Source organism: Pangasianodon hypophthalmus, chromosome 25, assembly GCF_027358585.1.
Source record: "Pangasianodon hypophthalmus isolate fPanHyp1 chromosome 25, fPanHyp1.pri, whole genome shotgun sequence".
Taxonomy (NCBI): Eukaryota; Metazoa; Chordata; class Actinopteri; order Siluriformes; family Pangasiidae; genus Pangasianodon; species Pangasianodon hypophthalmus.
The window spans coordinates 14,294,773-14,308,546 of NC_069734.1; the positions used below are offsets into that span (position 1 = coordinate 14,294,773).

The 13,774-nt window shown below is 42.7% G+C and overlaps 1 protein-coding gene across 9 annotated transcripts in view; it reads left to right on the forward strand.

Annotated features, from left to right (window-relative positions):
• The window catches only part of filip1l (filamin A interacting protein 1-like), a 109,058-nt gene that overhangs the window by 46,676 nt on the left and 48,608 nt on the right, over positions 1–13,774 (forward strand). For 3 of the 9 annotated variants that reach the window (XM_053229332.1, XM_053229333.1, XM_026947766.3), the window contains 3 exons: positions 5,527–5,852; positions 6,438–6,611; positions 7,249–7,427. In XM_053229332.1, the coding sequence (XP_053085307.1) occupies positions 5,541–5,852; positions 6,438–6,611; positions 7,249–7,427 (665 nt within the window). In that variant the 5' untranslated portion in view covers positions 5,527–5,540. Of the gene's footprint in view, positions 1–5,526; positions 5,879–6,437; positions 6,612–7,248; positions 7,428–13,774 lie in introns of those variants that run through there. The other 6 variants (XM_034299665.2, XM_026947768.3, XM_053229335.1 and 3 more) reach the window with 4 other exon arrangements.

The following is a 13,774-nucleotide window of genomic DNA, read 5'->3' on the forward strand; positions in this document are numbered from 1 at the left end:
TGGTGTCTGTCATCTGGCTTTGCTGAAACATACAACTGTGTGTCATCAGCGTAACAGTGGAAGCTAATACCATGCTTACGGATAATTTTGCCCAGAGGTAGCATATATAGAGAAAAGAGCAGCGGGCCTAAAACAGAGCCTTGCGGGACACCAAACTTTACCTTAGCATAAGAAGAGAAGTCACCATTTACGTTTACAAACTGATAACAATCAGTCAAATAAGACCTGAGCCAGGAAAGGGCTGTTCCCTTAATGCCTACTACATTTTCTAGTCTATTGAGGAGAATAGCATGATCAATGGTATCAAAAGCTGCACTAAGGTCAAGCAGCACCAGCAAGGAGACACAACCCTGATCAGAGGCCAGTAGTAAGTCATTTACAACTTTTACCCGTGCTGTCTCTGTGCTATGATGAGGCCTAAATCCTGACTGATACGTTTCATGAATGTTATTCTTATGTGAGTATGAGCATAGCTGCTGTGCTATAACCTTTTCTAGGACCTTGGAAATAAAGGGGAGGTTTGATATTGGTCTATAGTTAGACAGCTGACAGGGGTCAAGGTCAGGTTTTTTAATCAGGGGCTTGATAACTGCTAATTTAAAAGATTTAGGTACATAGCCAATGCTAAGGGAAGAACTGATTATCTTTAAAAGAGGTTTGATTGTTTCAGGAATTATCTGTTTGAGGAAACAAGTAGGTAAAGGATCTAGCATACAGGTTGATTTTGATGATGAAATTAGTGAAATTAGTTCAGTCTCTTCAAGGGGAGTAAAGTGTTGTAGTTGTTTATCTAATATTATAATATTATCATCTACAGGGTTAGTTATAGAACTGTCTGGTTTTAAATTAATAGTCTGAATTTCTAGCCTGATATTTTCAATTTTACCATTGAAAAAATTCATGAAGTCATCGCTGCTATATAATGATTGAGTGCGTGTTTCTATTGTGGTCTTATTCCTAGTTAATTTTGCTACAGTATTAAATAGGAATCTAGGATTATTTCTGTTATCTTCAATTAGGGTGGAGCCCAAAAGGCTCTCCTTCCACGCTATTTGAAATACTACCAAGTTAGTTTGACACCATTTACATTCTAGTTTTCGAGTGGTCTGTTTTAAAGTTGGTGTGTGATCGCTATACCAGGGTGCTAGCTTTTTCTCCCTAATTATTTTTCTTTTTAGTGGAGCTACCTTATCTAGCGAGTTGCAGAACGTTGATTCTAAACATTCAGTTGCCTGGTCAAGTTGTTCGGGATCAGACGGTGATCCAATCATGGTTGATAAATCTGGGAGATTACTGATAAAACTTTGTGCAGTTGTTGACGTGAACGTACGTTTGACATGGTGACGTGGCAAGGTGCATATACTATGATTAATACACATTTTAAATGAGATGAGGTAATGATCTGAGATAGCTTCAGACTGTGGACATGAGACTATATTTTCTATATTTAATCCGAATGTTAGTATTAAATCAAGAGTGTGACCACCACTATGGGTGGGTCCTATTACATTCTGATTAACCCCTACAGAATCTAGAATGGACACAACTGCTGTTCTCAGAGGGTCATCTGGATTATCAAAATGAATATTAAAGTCTCCAACAATTAATGCCTTGTCTAAAGAAACAACCAGGTTAGAGATGAAATCCGCAAATTCACACAGGAATTCAGAATATGGCCCTGGGGGTCTGTAAATAATAATTACTGGAATCACCTGGGTAGACTTATTTTTAGTGGCTACGTATGTTATGTTAGAATAAAGAACTTCAAATGCGTTGAATTTATGACTAGGTTTTTGTGTGACGGCTAGATTATCATTATAAATGACTGCGACGCCTCCTCCTCTGCCAGTTAGACGGGGCTGATGTATGTAACTGTACCCGGGAGGACTAGCTTCATTTAATGCTACAAACTCGTTTGGTTTAATCCACGTTTCTGTTAAACACAGTACATCAAACTCCTGATCAGTAATGGTTTCATTAACAATAAGCGCTTTAGACGTAAGAGATCTAATATTCAACAGTCCTAGCTTCAGATCAACGGTGCTGGCTATGCGTTCGGTTTGGTTTAATTTAATGTTAATTAAGTTACTAAAACTGTCTGAGTATGTCTATAATTTTGTTTAGCTCGGGGAACAGACACAGTCTCAAAACGGTGGAACCTAAGTGACGACTCAGTGCAGCTAGCAGACGGTCGGTTTAGCCTGCTTGTCTGCTCCCTGGCCTTGGCCCTGGATTGTCACCGATTAACTAGGCCTGTTCTGAGACTATGTGCTATGCTGCAAGAAATGAGAGCAGCACCTTCCCGAGTGGGATGGACACCGTCCCGCCCTAACAGGCCAGCCTTGCCCTCAAAGTTAGTCCAATTATCTATAAAGCCCACATTGTTTTTGGAGCACCACCTGGACATCCAGCAGTTCAGCGACCATAACCTGCTGTAAGCTACATCGCCACGCCGCATTGGGATGGGGCCAGAGCATGCTACAGCATCGGACATCGCCTTCGCTAATTTACACACCTCTACCAAGTTACTCTTAGTAACCTCAGACTGACGAAGGCGTATATCATTAGCTCCTACATGAAAAACTATCTTTAAGAACCTGTGCTTGCCTAAGACCCTAAGATTACCTGCTATGTTCGGCGCCCTGGCTCCCGGTATACACCTAACTAAAGCTGCTGGTGCCCCTAAAGGCCTAGCTAATTTCACGTGCCTTAAGATAGAGTCACCTATAACCAGAGCTCTTTCAGGTTTCTCAGCGGGTGCTTCACTGAGGAGAACAAACCTGTTGGAAACGTGAAGCGGAGAGGAGTGGTGCTCCCGTGGGCAAGCCTTAGCGTCAGCTTTGGCTTTGCGATTATGCCGTCGAGTCGTCACCCATTCGCCCCGCTGTGAGGGCTCTAATGCCGGAGTTGGGGGATTACTAACTCCGCCTAAGGCATCTAGACTTTTCCCTATAGAAACTACGCTGCTCTCACTCTCACTAACCCTCTCTAGAGTCTGGATGCGCACCTCTAATGCTGCAATCTTCTCCGTCAGAGAGCTAACTAACATGCATTTATCACAAATAAAGCTAATACTAACGACGGAGGAAGAGTGACTAAACATCCTGCACTCAACACACTGAACAAGCTGAATGTTAGACATGTTTAACGCACCTTAGTCGAAGATTTTATACAGTCAGCTAGAATCCAGATTTGATCCCCAGGGACATTTTTCAATGTGAAATACTGAATTTTTCCTTGTGCCATTTCGTCTATTATTGAGTGTACTCAAAGGCCTCAGGAAATATTTTCCTGAAAATCTGCTTGGCCTTCATTAGCAACTATGAGGTAACAGGTTCATGCCTAGCTGAAAAAATAACAGAAAAACAGGCCAAACCTGCTTTATTAGTATGGCTGTTACAGCAGTTTTTTAGCAGTATTTCTAAAGCATTGAAATGGCCACTTAGACAGGGGCACTTCCAGTGTCTTTCTCCCATAAAAACAGCATTGATCTGATGAATGAATCGCCAACATCCAGTCAACATAGCACTGTAGGGCGTGCATTTGGCATAGCAAGGAACTCTCAGCAGTGTCCCCTTCACTTCGAGTTCAATAGATTGGTTCACAAAAGTGGGTTATATGACCTTAGACATAAACCCTGGGTTTAGCCACAAGATTACTCTAGAGCGATCTGACTACCAATGCATGCAGAGTGAATTCACCACCAAGGCATGCAGCTCCCCAAATCTTTTTGCCAACTTGAAGGCTAGCAAAAAGGTGAACTTTGAGAGACCCATTTCCGGCCTCCTGTATGGGCTCATAACGGAAGGTCTTAAGGGACATTGGTACAATGGTGACATCGGAGGCTGGCCTCCTTTTTTCTCCTTACCTTTTGGAGCTCCTTACCTTTTTGTAACATGTTTATGAGCCCCCAGTGAGACACCATCCATAGTGTTGCAGTGTGCTGCAATGGCTGGATGGAGATGGAGACTGGAGATGGAGATTTCCCATAGTCTAGCAATCCTTTTGGAAAGAGTAGTACTTTTATGTACCTGACAGTGCATGGGATCCATACGATGGAGTGCACACCATTCACAGAACAGTTTTCACTTAAGAGCGCACAAGGCCTGTGTACTTGGGACTCTTGCATTCAGTAGGCTTGTGAGATCCTGTGTAATATACCATCATTCTATCATCCCCCCTAACTATCGCTGGTTGACGGTAGTATCACATGTGAATTTGAGGGGGGAAAAGCAGGGGGTGTGGTCAGATATAAGTAACATGTGTCATGTACATATTACATTATTAAAGTGGAAAAAGTACTGGAAGCTGGCTATGAGTCTGCTATATCTATATAGGCAGGTTTTTTTGGCTTAAATACTCTTTAACAAGTTCAGGAATGCTTGCAAAACTGAAGTCGGGGCTGTAAATAAACCTAATGAGCTATTAGCTGTAACTAGGTTCATTATAAAATTTAAATAAAATTGTATGTGTGCATGTGCTCTGTGTTGAACAGCATCAGAGATACTTATTGAATTCTTATATAGTGAAGTTGCCCTTAGTGGTCAGCACGTTTGCCTCGCACCTCCAGGGTGCCTCCACCCTGTGTGTGTGGAGTTTGCATGTTCTCCCTGTGCTTTGGGGGTTTCCTCCGGGTACTCCAGTTTCCTCCCCCAGTCCAAAGACATGCATTGTAGACTGATTGGCATCTCTAAATTGTCCGTAGTGAGTGAATGGGTGTGTGAGTTTGTGTGCGATGGTGCCCTGTGATGTGTTGGCACCCCGTCTAGGGTGTCCCCCACCTTGTGCCCTGAGTTCCCTGGAATAGGCTCCAGGCTCCCCAAGACCCATGTGTAGTATAAGTGGTACAGAAAATGGATGGATGGATTGATATTTTGAGTTTAAAGACACTCGTGGCTTTATGGATAAGGGAAGCTAAGAAGCATCGGAAGAAGATGTTGCTCTGCTCTGTTTGTCTCTCTCAGTGCTCTGAAGTCAGATATAAGCTTATAAAGGTTTGTATAAGATACAAAATAGGATACATTATGAAATACAACAGACTTAGCATTCTGAACATATAACGGTACAATTTACAGTCTGAGAACTGAGGAGTAATATTCAGAGAAAAAATGTGTTTTTAAGAGGTTTTTAAGGGAGAGAAGGGAGAATGCTTGACGGATGTCTTGGGGAAGAGCATTCCACAATCTGGGAGCCACAACACTGAAAGATCTAGCTCCCATAGTCACCAGACGAAACTTAGGAGTGACTAACAATCCCTCACTAGAAGATCGTAAGGAACGGGCAGGAATATAAGGCAGAAGTAAGTCGGATAAATATGCAGGACCAAGGTTATGGAGAGCTTTATAAGTGAGGATTAGTATCTTGTAGTTTATGCGCAAGGAAACTGGAAGCCAATGAAGGTGATAGAGGATTGGGGTAATGTGATCATTCTTTCTCGTGTGGGTGATCACACGAGCTGCAGAGTTACACATGCACAAATATATACATGTAAGGCATACTCTTACAAATCCTCTTTCCTCTGCCCAGACAGGCCAGAAGCCATGCGTTCCCGTAGCAACAGCCTGGAAAATATTTCAGAGGTGAATTCATCTCAGGGGCAGGCTCAGGCAGAGCAAAGAGAATCCAAGTCTAATGAGCCCTCAACCAGCTTTCAAGGTTCTAGCCGATCACATCACAGGGAACCCCCAGACAGCATGAGTACAGTACAGCGAAAGCACAAGAGCAGTTGCTGCAGCCAGGCACACAACAAAAACAGTGAGCTGACAGAGCAGAAAACATCATTGGGGAACAGCAAGGACCTCTCCCACGATGATCTCCTTCTCCTGTTGAGCATCCTGGAGGGAGAGCTACAGGTATCAATGAACGGAATGCAATCAAAGTAAGAACCTCAGTTCATGTAAATACAGATAAGAACAGAGTCAGGCTACACAAGCAATGAGCAGAAACTAAGTTAATTTCAGAATGACCTTTTAATATTGAAGCTTTGAATATAGAGCAGGATCTCTTGCATGAAACAGAAATTTAATCATGCATTACATATACAGTAACAGACAGCAACTCCACTGTCTTGCACTGCCTTTCTTTATGGAATATACTGTATTATGGGAGCTCATTAGAGTTCATATTTCTACCAAGAATCTGACTATTTTATCACAGGCAATGGACATGTCAGGTCTGGTTGGTATAGGATGTCATTAAAATAGGACATTTGAAAGGAAGCCATGTTCCTTCACCTCACAATAATCTCAAGAACAGAGCATGACAAGCGACAGAGCTTGAAAAAAGGGGGGAAAAGAAGAACAACATAAAGGGCAGGAGACGAGGAATATCATGACTGGTCATATCATAGATAACCTCGGAATATTAAAGAACCTCAGTATTCATAATTTGAGGTGTTCAAACCCCCCACAAAATGTGCATTATCTTTATTATTATAGGCCAGAGATGAGGTGATCACGGTGCTGAGGGCAGAGAAGATAGAGCTGGCATTACTGGAGGCCCAATATGGATTTGTGACTCCTTCCAAAGTCCTTCAGGCCCTGCAGAGAGACACCATACAGGGCAAAGGTCATGGCTGGCAGGAAGACATCTATGAGAAGCCTATTGCAGAGGTGAAGCAAAACATCTTCATCCACTGTAGAATTTAAGAGGTTACTCTTTCCGTGTTCATGGTGCACGTGCAAAAACATATTCTCTATGTTATGAATTCTCCCATGCCCAAGAGCCTTATCCACCTACTCTACTGACACAAAGCCATGAAAATACAGTTTTGATGTCGCATCTGTCCTAAGTGGGAGTCATGGCCAGACAGTATTGCGTTACAATTCATTTTAAATGACACAGTCCCTGTTGCACTACACCCATAGTAGCACAGACACTTTCATTTTTGACCACAAAAAATAGCAATAGAAAACAAATGGGAAAAAGGAAAGGAAATTAGCTACTTGGAAAGCTATTTGAATTTTGAAGAAGCATGGATTCCTTTGTAGAACATGAATGTCTTTTTGATGTGAAATCAGAACTGTATCAAGATAAAAAAAAACCACACAAACACATGATAAAAAAGAAACAAATGTTTCCTGTATTTTATCTAACAACGTATGTTAGATATGTTAGCCAACAAGTCCATATTTTTGCTAGGTTTCTTTACTGTATATGCTGAAATGAATGCAGGAACAACAGCTAACAGCAAATTATTATTTTCATATTCTCAACTAATGTGAGTCTACATTTGCTTATGTTTCTTAGTTGGACAAGCTTGTGGAGAAGCAGAGAGAGACATACAGACGTATGCTGGAACAGCTGCTGCTAGTAGAGCAGGCACATAAACAGACACTCTACAGACTAGAGGATGAGAAGCGGAATCACAGAGAGTACATGAAAAAAAGTGATGAGTTCACCAACCTTCTGGAGCAGGAAAGAGAAAGGTCAGTGCCAGCAGAAAAATAGTCTTGGCCCAAACTGACAAAGTAGCCTAATATCCCTTTTAGGGTACATACTTTGTATCAGTTTGATAAAAGAATATAATTACATATATGGCAAATAAAATATGGCATACATATATTTGGCAGCCTTTTCCTACAACAGTTGAAACAAGGTTTGTTTAGACAAAAAGTTTAGGAAAGTCATGTTTTAGGAGACTTAGAAAAAGGGTCACAAAGAAAATAATTAAGGTCATGGATATAATAATTAATCATGAATAAAATGTTTATTAAGCACTGCAACTATGAGATTACTTATTAGACTAATTACTTAAACTGATTAAAACTGTGGAAAACAGTGTTAGTTATCATTACTGTTAAAGCTATTAGAATGACCATTATGCCATCATCCTGGTAGGTGCCTTTGAACTGCCGATGGGGGCACAGAACAATGTCCGTGAGCTGCTTGAACATCATGGGGGCCTTGTGGTGCTCCAAGGGGAGAACCGAGGGAATTCTGACACCTGATTAGGAATTCACAACAATGGGGCAGGAAGATTCCTCAATAATGCCATCACTTACCATTTTGGTTACTTGCATCAGGCGACAGACATTAGTTTAGAGACAAAGCGCGTACCTTGGTGCTTGACTATTGACAATTACCTGGGTGTAATCACGACACCAGACTGCCCAGAGAGATCCCTCCTAATCCTTTCAAATGGAACTCCGATGATGGGAGGGGGATGAGAGGTGCCGGAGCTGGCTTTTTGGAGTAGGTACTGGCACTTGACAGTCAAGTGGAAGCTGTAACTGAGTTTTTCCAGTGTGTAAAAGACTCCCCTTTATTTAGAAATACAGACAGGTCCATAAGACTTTGGACAGTGACACAATTTTCGTAATTTTGCCTCTGTACACCACCACAATGGATTTGAAATGAAGCAATCAAGATATGATTAAAATGTAGACTTTCAGCTTTAATTCAAGGGCCTGGCAAAGTATCTCAAGGGAGGAAACTCAGCATTTGGTGATGTTCATGGGTTCCAGACTTCAAGCAGTCATTAAAAATAATCCTAATATTTATGACTGTTAGTTTGTCCAATTACCTTTGAGCCTGTGAAAATGTATTGACTTTGTAAAAAAAGTCTGTGATTCCTAAACAGTTAATGCAATATTTTAGTTAAAACTTGATTGCTACATTTCAAATCCAGTGGCAAAATTACGAAAATTGTGTCACTGTCCAAATAGTTATGGACCAGACTGTATAAATCGGGCAGGGCCTCTGCCAGGTGGGTAGCTTGTAGCATCTGCACCACTTGTAGCACATGTCTCCAACAGTATTTCAGCCTGTCATCCTCTTTTTGCTCAAATAAAGTTGCCCTCTCTTCATGGTCTTGCCCCTATTTACATTTCAGATCTTCTCCATTTCTATTCTCCTGTGAGAACACTTAGATCATCTTCTCAGAAGTTATTGATTGTCCCAAAATCTCGTTTAAAATCTAAAGGGAACAGGGCCTTTGCAGTTCTGGGTCCTACGCTCTGGAACTCTTTGCGTTTATCCATCAGATCATCCTCTACATTATCTTCTTTTAAATCATCTCTTAAAACATATCTTTTTTCTCAGGCTTTTGCTTGAAAACATTTTTTGTTTTGTTTCTGTTTGTTTTTTTTTTGTTTGGTGATGTCTTGCATTACTTATTGTATAATTTAATGATTTTAAATTTTATGTTTTAATGCTTTTGTTAGTTGATATTTTTGATGTTTTGGCTGTGCAGCACCTTGGTCAGCACTCGTTGCTTTTAAGGTGCTATATAAATAAACTTGACCTTGACCTTGACCTCTCTGGATTCCTGGTGGTATGCAGATAGGAGAAGATTAGTTATATTTGTGGACTCACCCTCAACCTCCTAACTCACACAGTCTTCCTCCCCTTCGGGGCAAATACGGTGGTCATAGATGCTCAGGCTTCTTCCATAACTTCAGTAGTTTATGGCCATGGGGTTGGGAATTGGGGAACCCAGGCCAGTCTCTCATTATGAGTTAAGGCACAGGTAAGTCAGGGACTAGATCAATAAGCTGGGGAGACTGATAAGCTTCAGCATATCTGTATGGCCCTGGGAACAATGATGGACAGGCTAAGGTTACTGTGTTCAGGAGCCCTCAAAAATTTATCCATACCCGCTCTGGCAATAAACTCAATCCTCAACCCTCAGGATAGCTTTTGAATGATCTCCTACTGGTGCAGACTTGTTTCTAGCAGGTGTTGCAGCCTGGGATTCATGGTTCCTTCACTTCAGAAGCATTTAGGGTCTGAGGCAAGTTACACAGTTCAAACTCCTTTATTAAAGGTGAGGCGGGAAAAGAGCGGAGGGAGGTGAGAAACATTGTGGTGGTGTAAGGGACATGAGAATGGACATGAGAAGCTAGGGTGGAGGCATTGGAGTTGCTGTATGGTGACGCAGTGGTGTCAGGATGTGGTTGAGGCAGAGGAGCCTGGGACGTTGAACTCTTTTTGGAATGGGGCTAGCAGTGTCAACATTGGCTCAGAGAGTTGGTAGGGAATACGGCTCATCATCATCGGTCTCTATTAGGAAAACAGACAGGAGAAACTCTGTCAGTATAATGCCAGAAACTACTCACCTCTCTATGCAAATGCTCTCCTTTTATCTTCATGGCATGATGGGGAGAGAGGGAGAAGCTGAAGCAATCATCTACTTCCAGACATGGCTCATCGCTGATCTCTGCCTTGCGGCCATGTGCTTCCAGGCTGTCTTTAGCAGTGGGCTAAAGAAGTGCTGTCCTTTAAGCACCACAGCCCCAGTTTGGCAAGGAGAGTGCAGTCATGTGGCCATGGTATACGCCGGCCTGCTATCATAAGTGGCTTATGACACTGATTATTTTCCAGGAACATAGCAAAAGCAGCTATATAAAAACATCTACACTCTATCAAGGACATGTCTAGGGAGGTGTACTGGTGTCCTCAAGTGTAGATAGTGACAAATGAAATATTGCCACAAATGGTAATGGAAAAATTAACACTAAACATTTTGTATTCTTCTCAGAAATAATTGGAAAAACAAATTGCTGTACTTTTACTTGCACACATGTAAAATGCTTTTGTCATCCATCACTAGGGGGACAACCAAAGAGCTCATGACACAAAAGATGGTTTATGGATATAAAAATGACAGAGCCCAATCAGGGACATAATGTAAAAAGCATTAAACCTTAGCTAACCTATTTAGAAGTTATATCTCTGTTAATCAACATCTGTTGATGCAACTGGCCCCTTATATCTAAACCAATTTATATGTAGTAGAACATATTTTATGCAGTTACACATATTACAGGATATGGTAGCAGCACCTTCCTGAGTGGGATGGATACCATCCTGCCCTAAAAGTCCAGGTTTGCCCTCAAAAGTAGCCCAATTATATATATAAAAACCCATTGCTTTCATTGTTTTTGGAGCACTACTTAGCATCCAGCAGTTCAGTTGCTGTAACCTGCTGTAAGCTATATTGCCACATCACATTTGGATGGGACCAGAGCATGTTATGGCATTGGACATCACCTTCATCAATGTACTTACCTCTACAATCTCATCCTTAGTAATCTCTGACTGAGGAAGGCATAAACATTAGCGCCTACATGAATAACCATCTTGAAAAACCTGTGCTTGCCTGTGCTTTCTGGCGAATACCTGTTAAATGTGTCTATATATATATATATATATATATATATATATATATATATATATATATATTATTATTATTCTTCTACAAACAGTTTTTCTTTGATTATTTTTCTAAGTATTTGTATATGGCCTTACGTTTCCACTGGATTTGTTTCATCTCTTGAGCACTGTAAATAAACCATCACTTTACACTGTAACACCCTTGTGAGTAATGCCTTCACTTTGTTGCAGTTACACACTCTTTATATCACCTGGTATCGGGCCTGTGAAGACCCGCTGCTGCACAAGCCTAGGCTAAATGATTGAGACTGTGTCTGAGTCTGGAACGTTAATTTGGAAGGCTATTCCATAACTGTGGGCCTTTGTAAAAAAAAAATATCTGCCCCTTGCTGTAGTCTTCGATATTCTAGGTACTAACAAAGAGACTGCAGCTTTTGATCAAAGCAGGTTTTAGTGGATCATAAATGACCAACATTTTGCTCAGGTACTGTAGTGCAAGACCATTCATTGCATTATAGGTCATTAGTAGTATTTTATAGTCAGTGTGAAATTTTACTGGGAGCCAATGCAGTGTGGATAAGATGGGGCAATCTGGTCAAATATTCTGGTTCTAGTAAGGACTCTGGTTGCTGCATTCTGGGCTGACGGGAGCTTGTTTATTCGACTACTGGAACACCCAGACAGCAAGGCATTACCATAGTACAACCTAGAGGTAACAAATGCATGAACTAGTTTTTCAGCATCTTATAGTGACATTATATGTCTTAACAATATTTCTGAGACGAAAAAAGTTTATTCTAGTAAGACTTACTATATAAGGCTTAGTATAGACCTATCTACATGAGCTTCAAACAAGAGACTGGAGTCAGTGATCACACCAAGGTCTTTCACTGCTGCACACAATGTAACTTAAAGATAGATTTTATCAGAGATTTATCAATAATCGATAATCAATTCCTCCCTTAGCACTGGCTATGAACCTAAATTCTTTACACTAACAGTTACCAGATCAATATGATCTATCCAGATGTGAAATGGGTGGTTTTGCAACGGGTCGGCCGCACCCCAGAACAGCATAGTCAGAGCTTCCGAATGCTGACCTTCTGTGAGCTCAGCCGCCCGTTTGCGTTCGCCCAGAAGCTCCGGGACACCTGCCGGAGATGGCTATTGGCTGAGGGCCGTGAATGAGGGCCATAAGCTGAGCAGTTCGTCGCCTGACTTCCGGAGGGGATGGCGGAGTGGGTCCAGTGTCACCAACCGGCATCGCTGGAAGAGGCCGTCCAGCTGGCAGAGGACCACATGGCAGAGTATCCGGGGGCAGGCGAGCTGCCCTCTTCTCCTTCGCTCTCTCTCTCCCTCTCATGTCTCTCCCCCTCCTCCTTGCCCTTCCCCTTAGCCTGCTCCACGAAAACAGGGGCCAAATCCCCTGAAACCCGTTCCCCGAACCCGTGCTTTCGCTCCCCCTTCCTCTTCACTGGCACTGGCCCGTCTCCTGGCCCGCTCCTGGCTGGGTATTCACGGCAATGTTCGCAGGTGGTGCGCGGCATGTTGCGAATGTCAGCTGGTGAATCCTCTGGCCACCCCAAAAGCGCCTTTGTGCCCCCTCCCATTAATCGAGGTCCCCTTTGAAAGAATTGGCATGGACCTCATCGGGCCATTGGAGCGGATGGCACGAGGGCATCGCTTTGTATTGGTTCTAGTGGACTATGCAACGCGATACCTGGAAGCAGTGGCCCTGCACAACGTAATGTTGCGGAGGCACTCTTCCGTGTTATCTCCCGAGTTGGGATCTTGAAAGAGATCCTGACCGATCGGGGCACGTCATTTATGTCACGAACACTACGCGAGCTTTGAGTTGTTAATCAATTCGCACCAGCGTTAATCATCCGCAGACAGATGGGCTGGTGGAACGATTCAATCAAACATTGAAAAACATGATTCGTAAGTTCGTTCACAACGATGCGCGGAATTGGGATAAGTGACTAGAGCCCCTGTTGTTTGCGGTACGAGAGGTCCCGCAAGTCTCCACGGGGTTTTCCCCATTTTGAATTGTTGTATGGGTGGAGGCCCCGCGGTGTGCTTGACGTCATTCGTGAAAACTGGGAGGAGGGACCTTCCGGCAGTAAAAACGAAATTCAATACGTTCTGGATCTGAGAGCAAAACTCCTTGGCGACGGTGGTTCTGGAGAGAGAGGAGCTAGGACCAGAAGTAACTCTAAAAACTGCCGCTCAATCCACCCCTGTCCCTTATGGGGACCACCTCTCTCTGTCCCAAATCACGGACATGGCAAAACTGCAAAACTGGAGTTTTCCGACGTGTTCTCGCCTCTCCCCGGTCACACTGATCTCATAGAGCACCACATAGATCCCCACGCAGATCCCCTTGACTCCAATATCTCGCGAAAAAACAGCCTTTTCCACTCCGTTTGGGTTACACCAATTCGTGACCCTTCCTTTTGGGTTGTTAGGGCACCCCGCGACGTTCCAGCGACTCATGGACAGAATCCTTCGCCCGCACACTGCTAATGCCGCTGCTTATTTGGATGACATTATTATCTATAGTAATGATTGGCAGCGGCATATGCAGCACCTGAGGGCTGTCCTGAGATCACTGAGTTGGGCGGGACTCACGGAGAACCCAAAGAAGTGTGCGATTGTA